This window comes from Strix aluco, chromosome 6 (assembly GCF_031877795.1).
Source record: "Strix aluco isolate bStrAlu1 chromosome 6, bStrAlu1.hap1, whole genome shotgun sequence".
NCBI lineage: Eukaryota > Metazoa > Chordata > Aves > Strigiformes > Strigidae > Strix > Strix aluco.
The window spans coordinates 36,930,599-36,943,652 of record NC_133936.1 but is presented as its reverse complement, the minus strand read 5'-3'; the positions used below and the strand labels follow the sequence as shown (position 1 = coordinate 36,943,652).

Here is a 13,054-nt window from a genome sequence, read left to right as displayed (position 1 = left end):
TCGGGGGGCTGCCATCGCCCCGGCCGATCAGGCGTGACCAAGCAGACGGCTCGGGGAGTCCGCGCCCGTTACTGCCAACGGCCCCTTCGCCAGGCCCAGAGTAGGCGGCGGCGGGAAGGCGCCTCGGGGACACACGCGGCGACCGACGCCACAGACCGTGGCCCGGCCTCCCGCCGCGGGGCGGGGCGGGACAGCGCGGGCGGCGGGGGGCCCGCCCCACCGTGACGTCAGGCGGAGCGCCCGGCCGTCGCCCCGCTGCGCGCTGCCTGCCGGGAGGTGACCGGGCCCTCGCGCGCTGCCCAGCTTTCAGCGCGCGGCGCGCCCCGCGCTGCTTTCCCAGCGTGCTCCGCGGCCGCCGGTGTTGCGAGCGGCCTCGGTTGCGCCTCCCCGGCGGCGGCGCCGTCCTGTCCCGTCCCACTCCGCCCCGCTCCGCTCCGCCCTCCCCGCGGCCCTGAGAGCCCCCGAGCGAGAGCCGCGGCCGCTCCGCCCTCCCCGCCATGCCCCCCAAGAAGCAGCAGCAGCCGGCGGGGGGCAGCAAGAAGGCGGACCAGAAAAAGAAGGAGAAGATCATCGAGGTGAGGCGAGCAGGGCCGCGCCGGGCCCGGGGGGCCGCGGCCGGCACCGGGCGGGCCGCTCCCGCGCCGCGGCCCTCTCCCTGCCTTGCTGGGGCCTGCCTCTTCCTGCCCCTGCCCCTGCGACGCGGACAGCTCTCTGCTGGCCGCCTGGCTGCGGGAGCAGGGATGCGGCTGCCGGCGGCAGCCGCCCTCCCCGAGAGCCCGCTGTCGGGGCCCGCGGGCAGCCGGGCCCGCAGGCCGGCTCTGAGCTGAAGCGGCCAAGGAGATGGCTGTAAAGCCAACAACTTGGCCCGCAGAGTCGATGGGTGTCGTAGCCCAGCCCAGCAGCACCGCGCCGGGGGATGCTGGTTCCTTTCGCGGCCCCGGCGCTGCCCACATCTGTCAAGTCACTGACTGTCGTCGCCCTTTAAGTTGTGCTGGTGGCTGCTGCGCTTCTGGGCCTGGGGTTTGGGTTCGCAGCCTGGACGTTTTCAGGCCAGAGCTGTCTGGACTGAAGGTGATCTGACAAGAGTGCTCTTCGTTTTTTTCTTTCTTGCCCTTTCACTTCTCTTATCTCTATATGTTTGTCTGCATCGGAGTCCAGCTCTCTGAAGCGTAGGTTTGCATTTCTCACTCAGTTTAAAACACGTGTGGTTTGTTTTGGGTTTTCTTGATACAGTTTGACCTGTGTGGCCAAGGAGGCATTTCCTGGAATAACAGTTTAGTAAGTCTTGCGTAGAAGTTGAATGCAAACCGATTTGAAGATTAATCAGTAATATCTTATACTCTAATCAAACTTCTGATGCTCAATTCCATGGTAAAACCAGATTTTTTAAAAGCTGCTAGAGGTGTGTGTTAGTTATTAGGATAGTTAGGCAAATCTTATGCTACCCAAAAAAAAAGTTGAGAGTACAAGAAGAAAGCAGTAATAGAAAATTAAATGTTTGCGTGCATCTGTTGGCATGAAAGTTAGTAGTTGCTCAGCTGTTTAGGCAGAACATCCGTGTAATGCCAGTGTTCTTTTAAATCTAGCACTGCAGAATATTATTTCCATGTTCTCTGGAAATGTTAGGTTAGAGTGGTTGTTCTTGCTCTCTGTTGGCTACATAGGAACATTCTGCTTTTTTTACCAAAAAATGCAGTTGAAAGGGGAAAAAGTTGCATTGATTATTAAAAATAATTTATTACATAATTCAAATACACAAGGATTACATACCCCATGTGGCATTTGCCACAGAAATCAAGTGTGTGAATGATCTATTCTTTCTCAACTAGTTATTTTGATAAATTACAGACTTTTTAAGTTAGCATAATGTAACAGAGGACTAGCTGCTGTTGATAGAGGATACATTGTAAATGAAAACAAGGTGATTCTGGAGACTTGGAACTGTTTGTTCTATAATCCTTTTATAATATATTTTTGGATTGTTAGGGTTTCCAAAAGCATGTTTGAACAGAGGTATTGCCACTGGATGAACATACTGCTTGTTTCTGGAAGGAAAAAAAATGTTGGTATCAAGTGAAAGGCATGGATAGGTTTTTAGTGTAGGTATCTCAGTTATAAAAAATAACTTCTGCTTCAGATACTTGTGTGAGAGTGAGCTGTCTTTTTTTTTTTTTCTGAAATTTTTAAGAGGTTTGGTATAGAAACCTGTCTCTTACAATAAAACTGGAGATGCAGAGGAAGATTTGGTTCAGGCAGTAAACAGAAACTTCTTGCAGTGGAGTTTAGGAAGTACAACCACCTGTGTTGACTTGACATAGGGGAAGGGCTTATCTTCAGATTAGTACAGTTAGAAAATGAAAAGCTTAAAATACTTGAAAATAGAAAGTAATATGTTACATATGGCAATATTAATCTGCATAACAAATATATAACATTTATGTATGAATACTTGAAGATAAAAGTGATAAGGTGATTTTTAGGTAGATAGGTGGAAAAAAGCAGTATTTATGGTTATACAGTCTTCATATTGTCCTCAGATGTCACTAGGGTAGTCACCAAACACTGTACATATTCACCCTAATGCTTGGACTCAAGTAGGTCTGGTGATGAAAGCAGTAACTCTCAGAAAAGTAGCATATAGTTGGTTCTTTTGAAAAGCAAATTTTAAAGTTGATGTGAGGGCTCTAAATATTGTCTGTACTGTTTCTTGGATTGCTTGTGTTGCTAGAGGAAATAGTCTGTTGAACTGAAAACCTGAGAGGAGTGGCAAGTCTTTTTTTTTTTTTTTTGTAACAACTTCAACTTGTTTCAATTAATGTGGCTGTATTTATCTCTTGATTTAGGACAAAACATTTGGTCTAAAGAATAAAAAAGGTGCAAAACAACAGAAATTTATTAAGGCTGTGACTCACCAGGTTAAATTTGGTCAGCAAAATCCACGTCAGGTAAGCATTTATTCTGCAATGTTTTCCCACTGTGTAGGCAAATCATCTTTCAATATAAAGTAGATCATCATATAATGCTGAAGTAGTGAAAATTTGAGATGTTACTTGCCTAATGTATTGTGACTAGCACAGTTTTAACTAATAGTCTTCTTGCAAAACTTGTCTAGCTGAGAATTATGTACTTATGTAAAGGTAGTACAGAGTGTGGGGTTTTGCAGGTTTAAAAAATACAAAATTAAAACACAACCCCCACAAACTCAACTAACAAGGGTTTTTTTTTGTTTACATAGTATTCTAATAGTGACGTAATGAAGTTTAAGGTATACCTGAAATAAAATTGTAGAAACTGGCCATCAGCAAAATACAGTTGCACATTATTTCATTTTTTTCTGTTTAATTCCCACCTAATCTAAGAAACAGTGAACACTTACAAATAACAATAGTTATTACTAATACTAAAACTGTAATTGGGGGAAGATTAAAAAAAAGTATAAGCCCATATGTGCTTGTGTTCTACTTCTGGAAGTATTTATTATAACTTCAAGTGGAAGCAAATATGACAAGTCTGCATCTATTTGGTGAACTGATCAAACAAACTGAAATTTTGAACCAGTGTCTACTACTGTGCTGCTCTTTTGTATGATGAAGTAAAACGTGATGTCACTGAGATACAATGTTTAGATTATGCTGAATCAGAAAGCACGGATTTCGTGAAAATATTATTATCCTGAAAGTGAGCCAGGTTTCTTATTTGTGTAGTGCTAGGGAAGCTAGTTGTTAAGTATTTACACAGCTTCCTGTTCTATGAATAAGCATGTAAAATAATTGCATTTGTGTCAGCTAAATTCATGATGGCATAATTTATGTTAAATTCCTTACATAACATAAGGATTAACTAACAAATGTCAAGTACAACTTTAAAAGTAAAGTTGATATTTGGGTCACCAGATCTAATAATTTCTTGTAGTGGAAAGGACTACTTGATGTCACATCAAAAATATTGGCGTTACGCAGACTGTTGTGAAATTTCTATATGAAATCCCTGAATCTGTAGCATGTGTAGGATTACCAATATGTAAATTAGCCAACCTAAAATAATTTGTTTCTCAAATGCTTGTAGCTATTGACTGATGGATGTCAGAGCCACTGTCTACCACTCTGCTCTTCTTTTGTATGATGAAGTAAATCATAGAAAAGTAAATATAATTTTTAGACCTGATTATACCTTTCTTACCTTGTAAAATAGTTTTCACTTAGGGCTGTCCCTGAGAAAGACAGAATGCTTTAAAGCAATTTTTCTTGTGTCCTGAGATACAAATGTAAATGCTGTCAAGGTTTTGTTGTGTGTTTTGGGTTTTTTTGCTGTGTTTTTTTTTTATTTAAAAAGCAAGCTTTATCTTGATGCTTTTAGAACACTAGGGTAAAACAAAAGCATTCGTAAAGTACTGCTTTTTGTAGTTGGCATATGGGGGTCTGCATGTTATAAAATAGGATTCGTGAACTTACAGTACAAAAACTGACCAAACTAATTCCCTTTTAAAACAATTTGGTGTGTTTTTTTGTCAAAATCACCAGAACAAAGCTCCTTTTTTAATATTACACTGTATTTTACCGATGAAGTACCCCATATATTTGTATAGTGGCCTTAGTCTCACTTCGCTTCCCTTAAGGATAAGAGTCAAGTAATCTAATGTTTTTGCTCTGTCCTCTTTCATCTGTCTTCATCCCTCTCTACCACTCTGGTATTGATAAGGGTCTTTTCTGCCTTATCCAAAAAGAGTAAGGCAGAGTCAGTTTTTTTTTCTTATACACAAACTTTGCATTTCCTAGGTGAGCTTGTTTTTCAGTACTTGGCCTCTAGTGCCTATGAAGTAAATGTTCTTGTCTTAAAAGCCACTGGTTATCTATGAAACATTCATATGCTGAATTGATATAAGTTCAGACAAATGGTGTTCTAAAAGCAGTTCCCAACTTCTACAGACAGAGTTCCTGGAATTGCCACTGGTATACGTGAAGAGAAAGAGCAGAGCAGCTCGTAGGGGACTAAAGATGGGCTTTTTGCACAGATCCTGAAGCAGCTGCATTGAACAGTTGCACTGCTAAAGTATCGCAAAGGAGCACCTAACTTTTCCTCTCCCGGTCTCAATATCTTTCACTTGATTTCCTAGCCTATAAAGGTGGAATAGAGGTAACTGTGTCCTCTAATGGTACCAACCAGCATCTCACATCTCTGACAAAATGCATTTGAAATCTCTTCTGTTGGAAAGGTCAGTACCACTAGATGGCACTGGCCATGCATGCAAGGGCAGGAATTCTGAGAAATTCAGCAATCACAGGTTCTTGCCCTTCTTCCCTTGTAAACTAACTTAGAATGATTTGCTATTTTAATGTACAGTTCATGTGATGTGAGTAATGTCATTCTAATTTTATACTAATAACTTCAAATTTGGGGTCGTTACAGGCTGCTCAAACAGAAAGCGAGAAGAAATTAAAGAAAGAGGATAAGAAAAAAGAATTACAAGAATTAAATGAACTCTTCAAGCCTGTGGTTGCTGCACAGAAAATTAGCAAAGGTATGAGTAATTAAATTCTCTCCATTTATGTTCTCTTATTCATATATCTACTTCAGGTAAAACAACCCTTTAAAAATGCCAGTTTGTTTTTTTATAAAGTAGGTATGTTTGTTTCCTTTTCTATCTAGTGTACCAAGTAGTTTGTCAGTAATGATTTGACTTTTTTTTTTTTTTTAGGAAGTCATCTGGGGTTACTAGATCATTAGAATATCAAAAGCTACTTTGATATCAGCAGAGCGGCTGTAGATAATTTGCTGTATTCAGGTTCATTAATTAGATGTCTCTGAGTGGCATGATTTTTTTGTGTGTGTGATGGTATTTAAGGCAGCCTATCTCCGCAGGGAAATGTGAATATCCAGGTATTACAAGGAATATGATAACTATTGTCTTCACAGAAAACTTGGATTCAATTAGGACAGTAAAATTTTTCCAGTTACTTCTGTCCCACTTCACACGCAACAGTGGGACTTGATTTTGGAAGCGTGGTCTTACTTGAGCTCAGTTATGGAACAAACTCGTTTTGTGATGAAATGTAAGTTCAGGAGTGTTTGATGCTTTTAGGAAACTCTACAGTTGGCTGCCATGTGGGAGAAAAAAAAAATAAAGCATACTTTTCGGAATAAACCAAATGTTATCAGCTCTCTGCTTTATTTATCTTCTGGAACTAAGGAAACTATGCACAATAATTTTTGATTAAAGAAGTGTGATTTCCATATATGTTTTTAAAGCAAACCTGATATTTGCGCGTTGTGGCACTTAGTACCAACAAAGGCCAATTTTCTGTTTATGATGTGCAGTGTTCAGCTTTCTCCAAATAAAGGAGCACTTAGACTTCAGAAGACTAACACTGTCCTAATTAAAGCTTTGGCTTTCTATTGAGATAGTTCTCCTTGTTGGTAATATTACCTGAAGTTCTTTTATGGATCCGCTCAGTGTTTAAAACTAGATTTTTAGATAAGATTTTAACAGGTGTTGCTGTACATACTTAAGTCACTGGTGACTTGCACCAAATGTAAAATCAGCAAGTGAAAAACTTGAGCTTAAAATCTTACATGAGCACTTAAAGAATATTACAAGTAAAGCATTTCTGATTTAGTCATGTTCAATAAATACATTTCTACTTGCTTGCTTTCTTTTTCTCACCTCTTAGTCAAATTATTCGTTTAGTGGGACAATATTCACTTAAACTGTAGTTAGGTTGATTGAATAGTTCATATTATAACAACAGTTGCTTATTTTGGGGGCTGTGAGCAGCTGTCTTATTTCTATTATGAGAGAAAGTAAGTGGTCTGAATGAGTGCAGGTTAGATTATTATAATTTATTCTAGTATGTTGTTGATCTGCTAAGGAAAGGCCGGCAGCCAGAAGATACTTTATTGTGTATTAGAGGCAAAAATAGCTTATTGTATAGCAAAGAAGTTGCACAGAGTGATATTTCATATGTATTTTATTATATGAATGAATAATTCACTCAGGCACTACTATCCATATTTCTTCGAGTCAAGTGCCAGCTTTGATACTGAATGTAAATATCCTGCTATACAAAGTAAATATGATGTGTTCAGGACATGGAGTATTTACTTGTGGTGAACTTCACATTAAATAACTTTCATTTTTAAAAACATGTTTCTCTACAGACCCTAAAGATTGTATGATCCTAGACCTTGTTCTCAGAACTTGTAATATACAGCTTTTGCCTAAAAATAGTATTAAAATATAAAAACTTTGTCTACTCAGGTGCTGACCCCAAATCTGTAGTTTGTGCTTTCTTCAAGCAAGGACAATGCACTAAAGGGGACAAGTGCAAGTTTTCTCATGATTTGTCTTTGGAAAGGAAGTGTGAAAAACGAAGTGTCTACATTGATGCAAGAGATGAAGACCTGGAAAAAGGTATAATACTTCTAGGAAATGGTTACTAAACTATTCTGAATCCATAAAAAATGGGTTTTTAAGGTCAAGAGTCATGTGTTGTGATTATGATCCTGAAGAGCCTGGTCAATGACAAAGGCAACCCATACCACTATGTTCAGAATTATGAACGACAGTGAAACTTGCTTTAAACAGCGTGCTCACAAGTATTCTTTAGACTTTGTTTAGAAAAAGAAGTATGACCTAGTGATACTGGATGGTAGTTTTTTTAATTCTGCTGTGTAACATATTGTACATACAACTAACAAGTTGTACAGTATTTGGTTTGTCTTATAGTTGCTAGTTTCCAGGTTCTATAAAACAGAAGTGCAAAAGGAGGAAGGGTGATAGGCAACTATAGCTGACTTCCAGAGTATTATTAGTGTTTGCCCAAATGTGCACACTTCTAGAATTCAGGATACTTAGGAATTTTTTCTGTGACTATCTCCTTTCCCCAGACCTTAGCCAACAAACTTAGCCAGTTTGTTGGCTGAGTACTCTGGATTTTACTTTTACTTAGCAGGGGCTAGAGGTTTTATAGTCAAAATAATTTTTTTTTTGTTTTTCCACAATTCATCATGTCCCAGTCTTTATTTAAATTTTAGCCTCTGTCATCCTAAATGAATATGATAGGATCCCAGAGTTTCACTACTACTGTTACCACAGAAAACTTGATACTGTCTCTTTTGATCCTTAAGCTATGTTACCTGCATTTCTGGACATTAGCCTCTAAATTCAGCCTCTCTTATTCAGTCATCTTCCTTTTCTTTTCCCTTGTCCGCGCTCAGTAGTGTACAGATAGAAGGACACATTTTTTAGTCTTTAACTGAAACACACTTTATGCACATCAAAATCTAATTTTCTAAGGCTTTTGAGGAAGTTGTCTTGTGAGCAGCATAGGAGAGTTTGAAGACTATTATAGAAGCCTGAATTTATTTTCCATTCTATAAGCTAAAATATAAGAATTGCATATTAAAACTGTTATTAGGGAGAAAAGCAGCTTGACAGCATTGTTCAGTATTTGCAATTTTTGTGAAACCATCTGTTATCTTTTTATAGATACAATGGATAACTGGGATGAGAAGAAGCTGGAAGAAGTGGTGAACAAGAAGCATGGTGAGGCGGAAAAGAAAAAACCCAAAACTCAAATAGTATGTCTTTTCTTTTTATTGAGCTGTAGTAGAGCAAATTAACTGCAGACTGGTATCAGATATGTTTATTGAAAGATTTTGAATAGACTATTATAACCATATTCTGAATATACAGTTGGGCTGATAGTATTTCTAGTAACGTATTTTAAAAAGACAAACCCACCCCAAAGCTCTCGGAGTCATAAGGTCTTTCCTCATGTAAAATATAAGATGAAGTGCTTTCAAAATAGAAATGCCAAAGGAATCAGTAATGTATCTAATGCGTCCTATCTGCTTAGAAGATTCAAGTATTGTGGTTAGTTAGGTCTGTCATCTCATTCCAGCAACTGCCATATATATCGGCTTATTTATGTACTGGGTGATGCATAAGCATGTAAGTTTAGATACTCTCCTGTAGGCTGAAATTTACTGATTGAGTCATTTTTTAGTTCCTGACCTCTAACTTCAAAAATATTCTTTAGTTTGTGCACTAAATGGTATAATATCTTAATCTCTTTTTCATTCTTCAGAACTATTTCTCCTTGTTTTCAGTACCAAATAATTAAATGTTCTATTGATACTGCCTAAACTTGAAAAGGCTAAACTTTTTTATGGCTAAGTGTGAACTATGATTTGCTTGTTAAAAGTTCCAGAATGGTATCTTTACCTCAGGATCATGAGCTGGAAGGCTTAACATCTGAGGCAGAGTCATTTTATTTTGATTAAAATAACACTGATGTTGGTGAGCAGGAAGAGACAGACTGTCAACATGCTTTTGCATGTGCTGCTGGGTTCACAGCAGTACACAGCTGCCAGTCTCCTGAGTCATTCTGTCTTTTTAAATTGGCAGTATATTAAGGGGAAAAAGCTGCTGACTACATGTGTTTTAGATAATTAGTTGTACTTCTTTTGTCTACTTGATTAGTAGCGATGCATTTCACATGTTTCTTCAGTTTTGAGCACAACCAGCTTTGAATTACTGTACTTCTGACATGTAGTAGCTATACATGTAGTGTAAATTGCTGGGGATGAAAAGAGAACACAGTGCTAACAACCATTGTTTTATACAGGTCTGCAAATACTTCCTTGATGCTATTGAAAACAACAAATATGGATGGTTTTGGGTGTGTCCAGGCGGAGGAGACAACTGCATGTATCGCCATGCTCTCCCTCCAGGTTTTGTATTAAAAAAAGACAAAAAGAAGGAGGAGAAGCAAGATGAAATTTCTTTAGAAGATCTAATAGAAAAAGAGGTAAAGTTGTCAGACAGGTACCTTTTGGTGGTATTTGTTTTTGTTACTCTGCAGAGACAGTTGTAAATAACTTCCTAAATAATAATTAACAAGTATAAAATGTTTTTATAGCTGTATGAGCTAGGATGAAGGATATGGAGTATTTTATTCATGTTTTTGTTCAGAAACTATTACCTAGTGAATAGACTAAACTATAGCTGCATACTTAATGCAGGTGTTGCTAATCCATTTTTAGGAGGCTTCTATTTCTTACTGCTATGTTTCCTTTATTACAACTGTTTCTATGGGCCCGTCTCATCCCCAGCTCACTGCCTCCTTGGTTCTCGCATAACTCTGTAGTGAGGAAGCAACACCAAGAGAGCGGGGCCTTCTGAAGGCGTTACCTTGCTGCTCTGCTTATTTCTGTCACTATTGCCTGACAGTGTCAAATTGAGGAGAACCTGAGATGCTATTGTTGGTTTCTTTCCTCTTCCACTTACATGTTAACTTTCATGTTGACTCATCTCACTAACTGGAAAATTGTGTGTTGAGTCAAATTTTAAGTTGGTGGTGCATGTTAAACAGTGGTGAGAGTGAAGAAGGAATTAGAAAGAAATGTTTTCAATTAGTTTCTGGAGAAGACTAATTAAATCTCTAATTTGTTATACCCTTTGGAAACAATTCCTAGTATTAATCAATCTCTTTACTTGACAGCGTGCTGCCTTAGGACCAAATGTTACCAAAATTACTCTAGAGTGTTTTATTGCATGGAAGAGAAGAAAAAGACAAGAAAAAATTGATAAGGCTGAGCAAGACATGGAGAGGAGGAAAGCAGATTTTAAAGCTGGCAAAGCATTGGTGGTATGTTCTACAGTCCAATTCTTAATGTAAGAAGAAAGTAAATAAGTTTCTGTAATAAGGTAGCTGGCCTGGAATTGCTTTGCTTTTTCTTTTCTTTCTTCTTTTTTTACAGCAGTCTAAATTTTATGAAGTGATAAATTAAGATTCTTTTTCTGTGACTAGATTAGTGGACGTGAAGTATTTGAGTTCCGACCAGAGTTGGTTGATGCAGATGATGAAGAAGCAGATGATACCCATTATATTCAAGGAACAGGAGAAGATGATGAGGTAAAGAACAGTATTAACTCAAATAATAGTTCAAGTTACATTTAAGTTTGAAAACTTTTAATTTGATAGCTCTTACAGTGCAATTAATAAGCTTGGTTCTTAATTAAACACTACTACAGAGTATATTTTATCAAAATCTTGGTGTCAAAAGGAAGATGAAAAAAATCTGTAGAAATCCTGCAGAAATTCATGCAGAGCATCTTGTTTTATTTTTCAGATGGAAGACCCTGTGTGCATAAATGATGTGGATTTGAACCTGTATGTCCCAAAGGCTGTAGATGAGATTGGTATTACTGTGGCTAGTCCTGAGCGATTCAGCACATACACAGTAGAAAAAGATGGTAAGTTCATTATTTAGGCATCACTAATATGGGATTGAATTGTTAGGAGCTTCCCAAAAGGTAGATAGAAATGAATTATTGATCTGCTGAAAAGAAGTATTTGTTTAAAAAGGGCAGGGGAGTGAAATTACTATCAATGATACGTGTAGTTACTCAAGAAAAAGCTTGTAGGAAATGCTATGCATGTCGGTTCTTAAATTCAAGTTTAAATAAAAGGTGTTTATGGCCATCTCAAGTAAATCCTTAAGATGCTTGTCTTAGCAGTTTCCCTTTTTTTTTTTTTTCAGATTTAGCAAATGATTGAATAAATTGTGTAAACAAAAATCCAAGCTTTTCTTCGTATTTTCTAGCTAGCTTAAGTTAACTTGGAATTTCTTAGAGGAAAGTCCTGATCTTGGTGTGCTTGTGGAATGCATATGATGAGTCTTGTAAGTGGAGACATTGAGTAGGAGCAGCTCATTAAGTTTGACCCAGTTATGAAAATAGAAGTTTGAGGAGTTAGGAGTTTGAGGTTTGTTTCTTTTTTTTTAACCTGTTTTAATAATCGATGATTCCAACCTGCATATTGATCAGGTACATGCAATTTAACCAGTGTATGTCTACATAAATTTCAAATAGAGTAACTTCTTTATAGTTTCAAAACTTTAAAGCCTGTTTAGTAGGATTGTGAATTAGTGATTAAGAAACTTGTGACAGTGAAATGTGTAAGAATTATTTTTATTTTCAGATAATAAATTAAGTGAAGCTTCTGGTGGTGATATAAACAGCAGTGAGCAAAATGATTTAGAGGAAGATAATGATGGAGATGGGGAGTTGGAAAATGGAGTAATTGATGCAGTTCCAGTTGATGAAAATCTTTTTACTGGAGAGGACTTGGATGAACTAGAAGAAGAACTAAACACTCTTGATTTAGAAGAATGAATTAAAAACCTCAAGTGAGGAGTTAAATCTGTGACAAAGTGAAAACTGACTACGTTTTTTTTCTCCTTTTTGAATAGATTTCTTAAACAGAATGTTTATGGTTACCCAGCTGATTCTGATGGGCACATCATATACCAGGAATGTTTTCCTTCAATCTGGTTTACTTCAGTCTTGACTATGCTCACAGTAAAATGTTCAGAGTAGTTCAGAATTACCTGACAACTGAATTTGCAGAAAATGAGATTATGACTTTCAACTAAAAGTAGGAAGTGTAACTGCTTTGCCATTATGCAAGTATAAGTGGGCAATTCGATACCAGGTACAGTATAAAAATCAAAGTATACATTCTTCACTAGAACGGCATTTTTATTAGTGATTGTGTTGATTTAGAAACTGCCTGAAGTGGCTTTAGGCGGTATACTCTAATGGAGCTGATGCAGATTATGCTTCCTTAAGTGGTGATTAGCTTTATTTGATCAGCTGGATACTGAAGATTGTGAACTGATACATCATACAATACAATATAGTGCCCTCTGTTTAAAATGTTTTAAAGTTTCCCACTGCCTTTTGCCAACAAAACTGTAAATAAAAACTATCAACTTTAAAATACCTGTGTTGATTTTTCTCTGTTAAGTGAGGATATCATACCAAACTGTTGGTAACTTCATTTTCTAATACAGTGATAAATATTTTTCTCTACAGCCCTGATACAGAAGTGATGATGTTGGCTTCAGTTAAATTAGGGCTAACTGCAGTTACAATTTTTTTTTTCTACACATCATCATGCAGTGTAAAATTCAGCAGCTGACTTTTTTTCCCTTACTGTTTGTGGCTCCAACCCATCCATTAACTGATTTAATATATACTATAGATCAC

At 38.0% G+C, this 13,054-nt stretch overlaps 1 protein-coding gene across 2 annotated transcripts; it reads left to right on the top strand.

Annotated features, from left to right (window-relative positions):
* The first annotated feature begins 273 nt into the window (after nucleotides 1–273).
* On the top strand, nucleotides 274–12,785 carry ZC3H15 (zinc finger CCCH-type containing 15). Of its 2 annotated transcripts, none has more exons than XM_074829661.1 (10): nucleotides 274–575; nucleotides 2,844–2,945; nucleotides 5,407–5,518; nucleotides 7,256–7,408; nucleotides 8,486–8,577; nucleotides 9,627–9,809; nucleotides 10,503–10,649; nucleotides 10,812–10,916; nucleotides 11,134–11,257; nucleotides 11,985–12,785. In XM_074829661.1, the coding sequence occupies exons 1-10, from the start codon at nucleotides 498–500 to the stop codon at nucleotides 12,176–12,178; spliced, it is 1,290 nt and encodes a 429-aa protein (XP_074685762.1). In that variant the 5' UTR covers nucleotides 274–497; the 3' UTR covers nucleotides 12,179–12,785. The 2 variants fall into 2 exon arrangements, with proteins under 2 accessions (XP_074685762.1, XP_074685760.1); XM_074829659.1 differs by lacking the exon at nucleotides 274–575 and adding an exon at nucleotides 748–1,071.
* The last annotated feature ends 269 nt before the right edge of the window (nucleotides 12,786–13,054 follow it).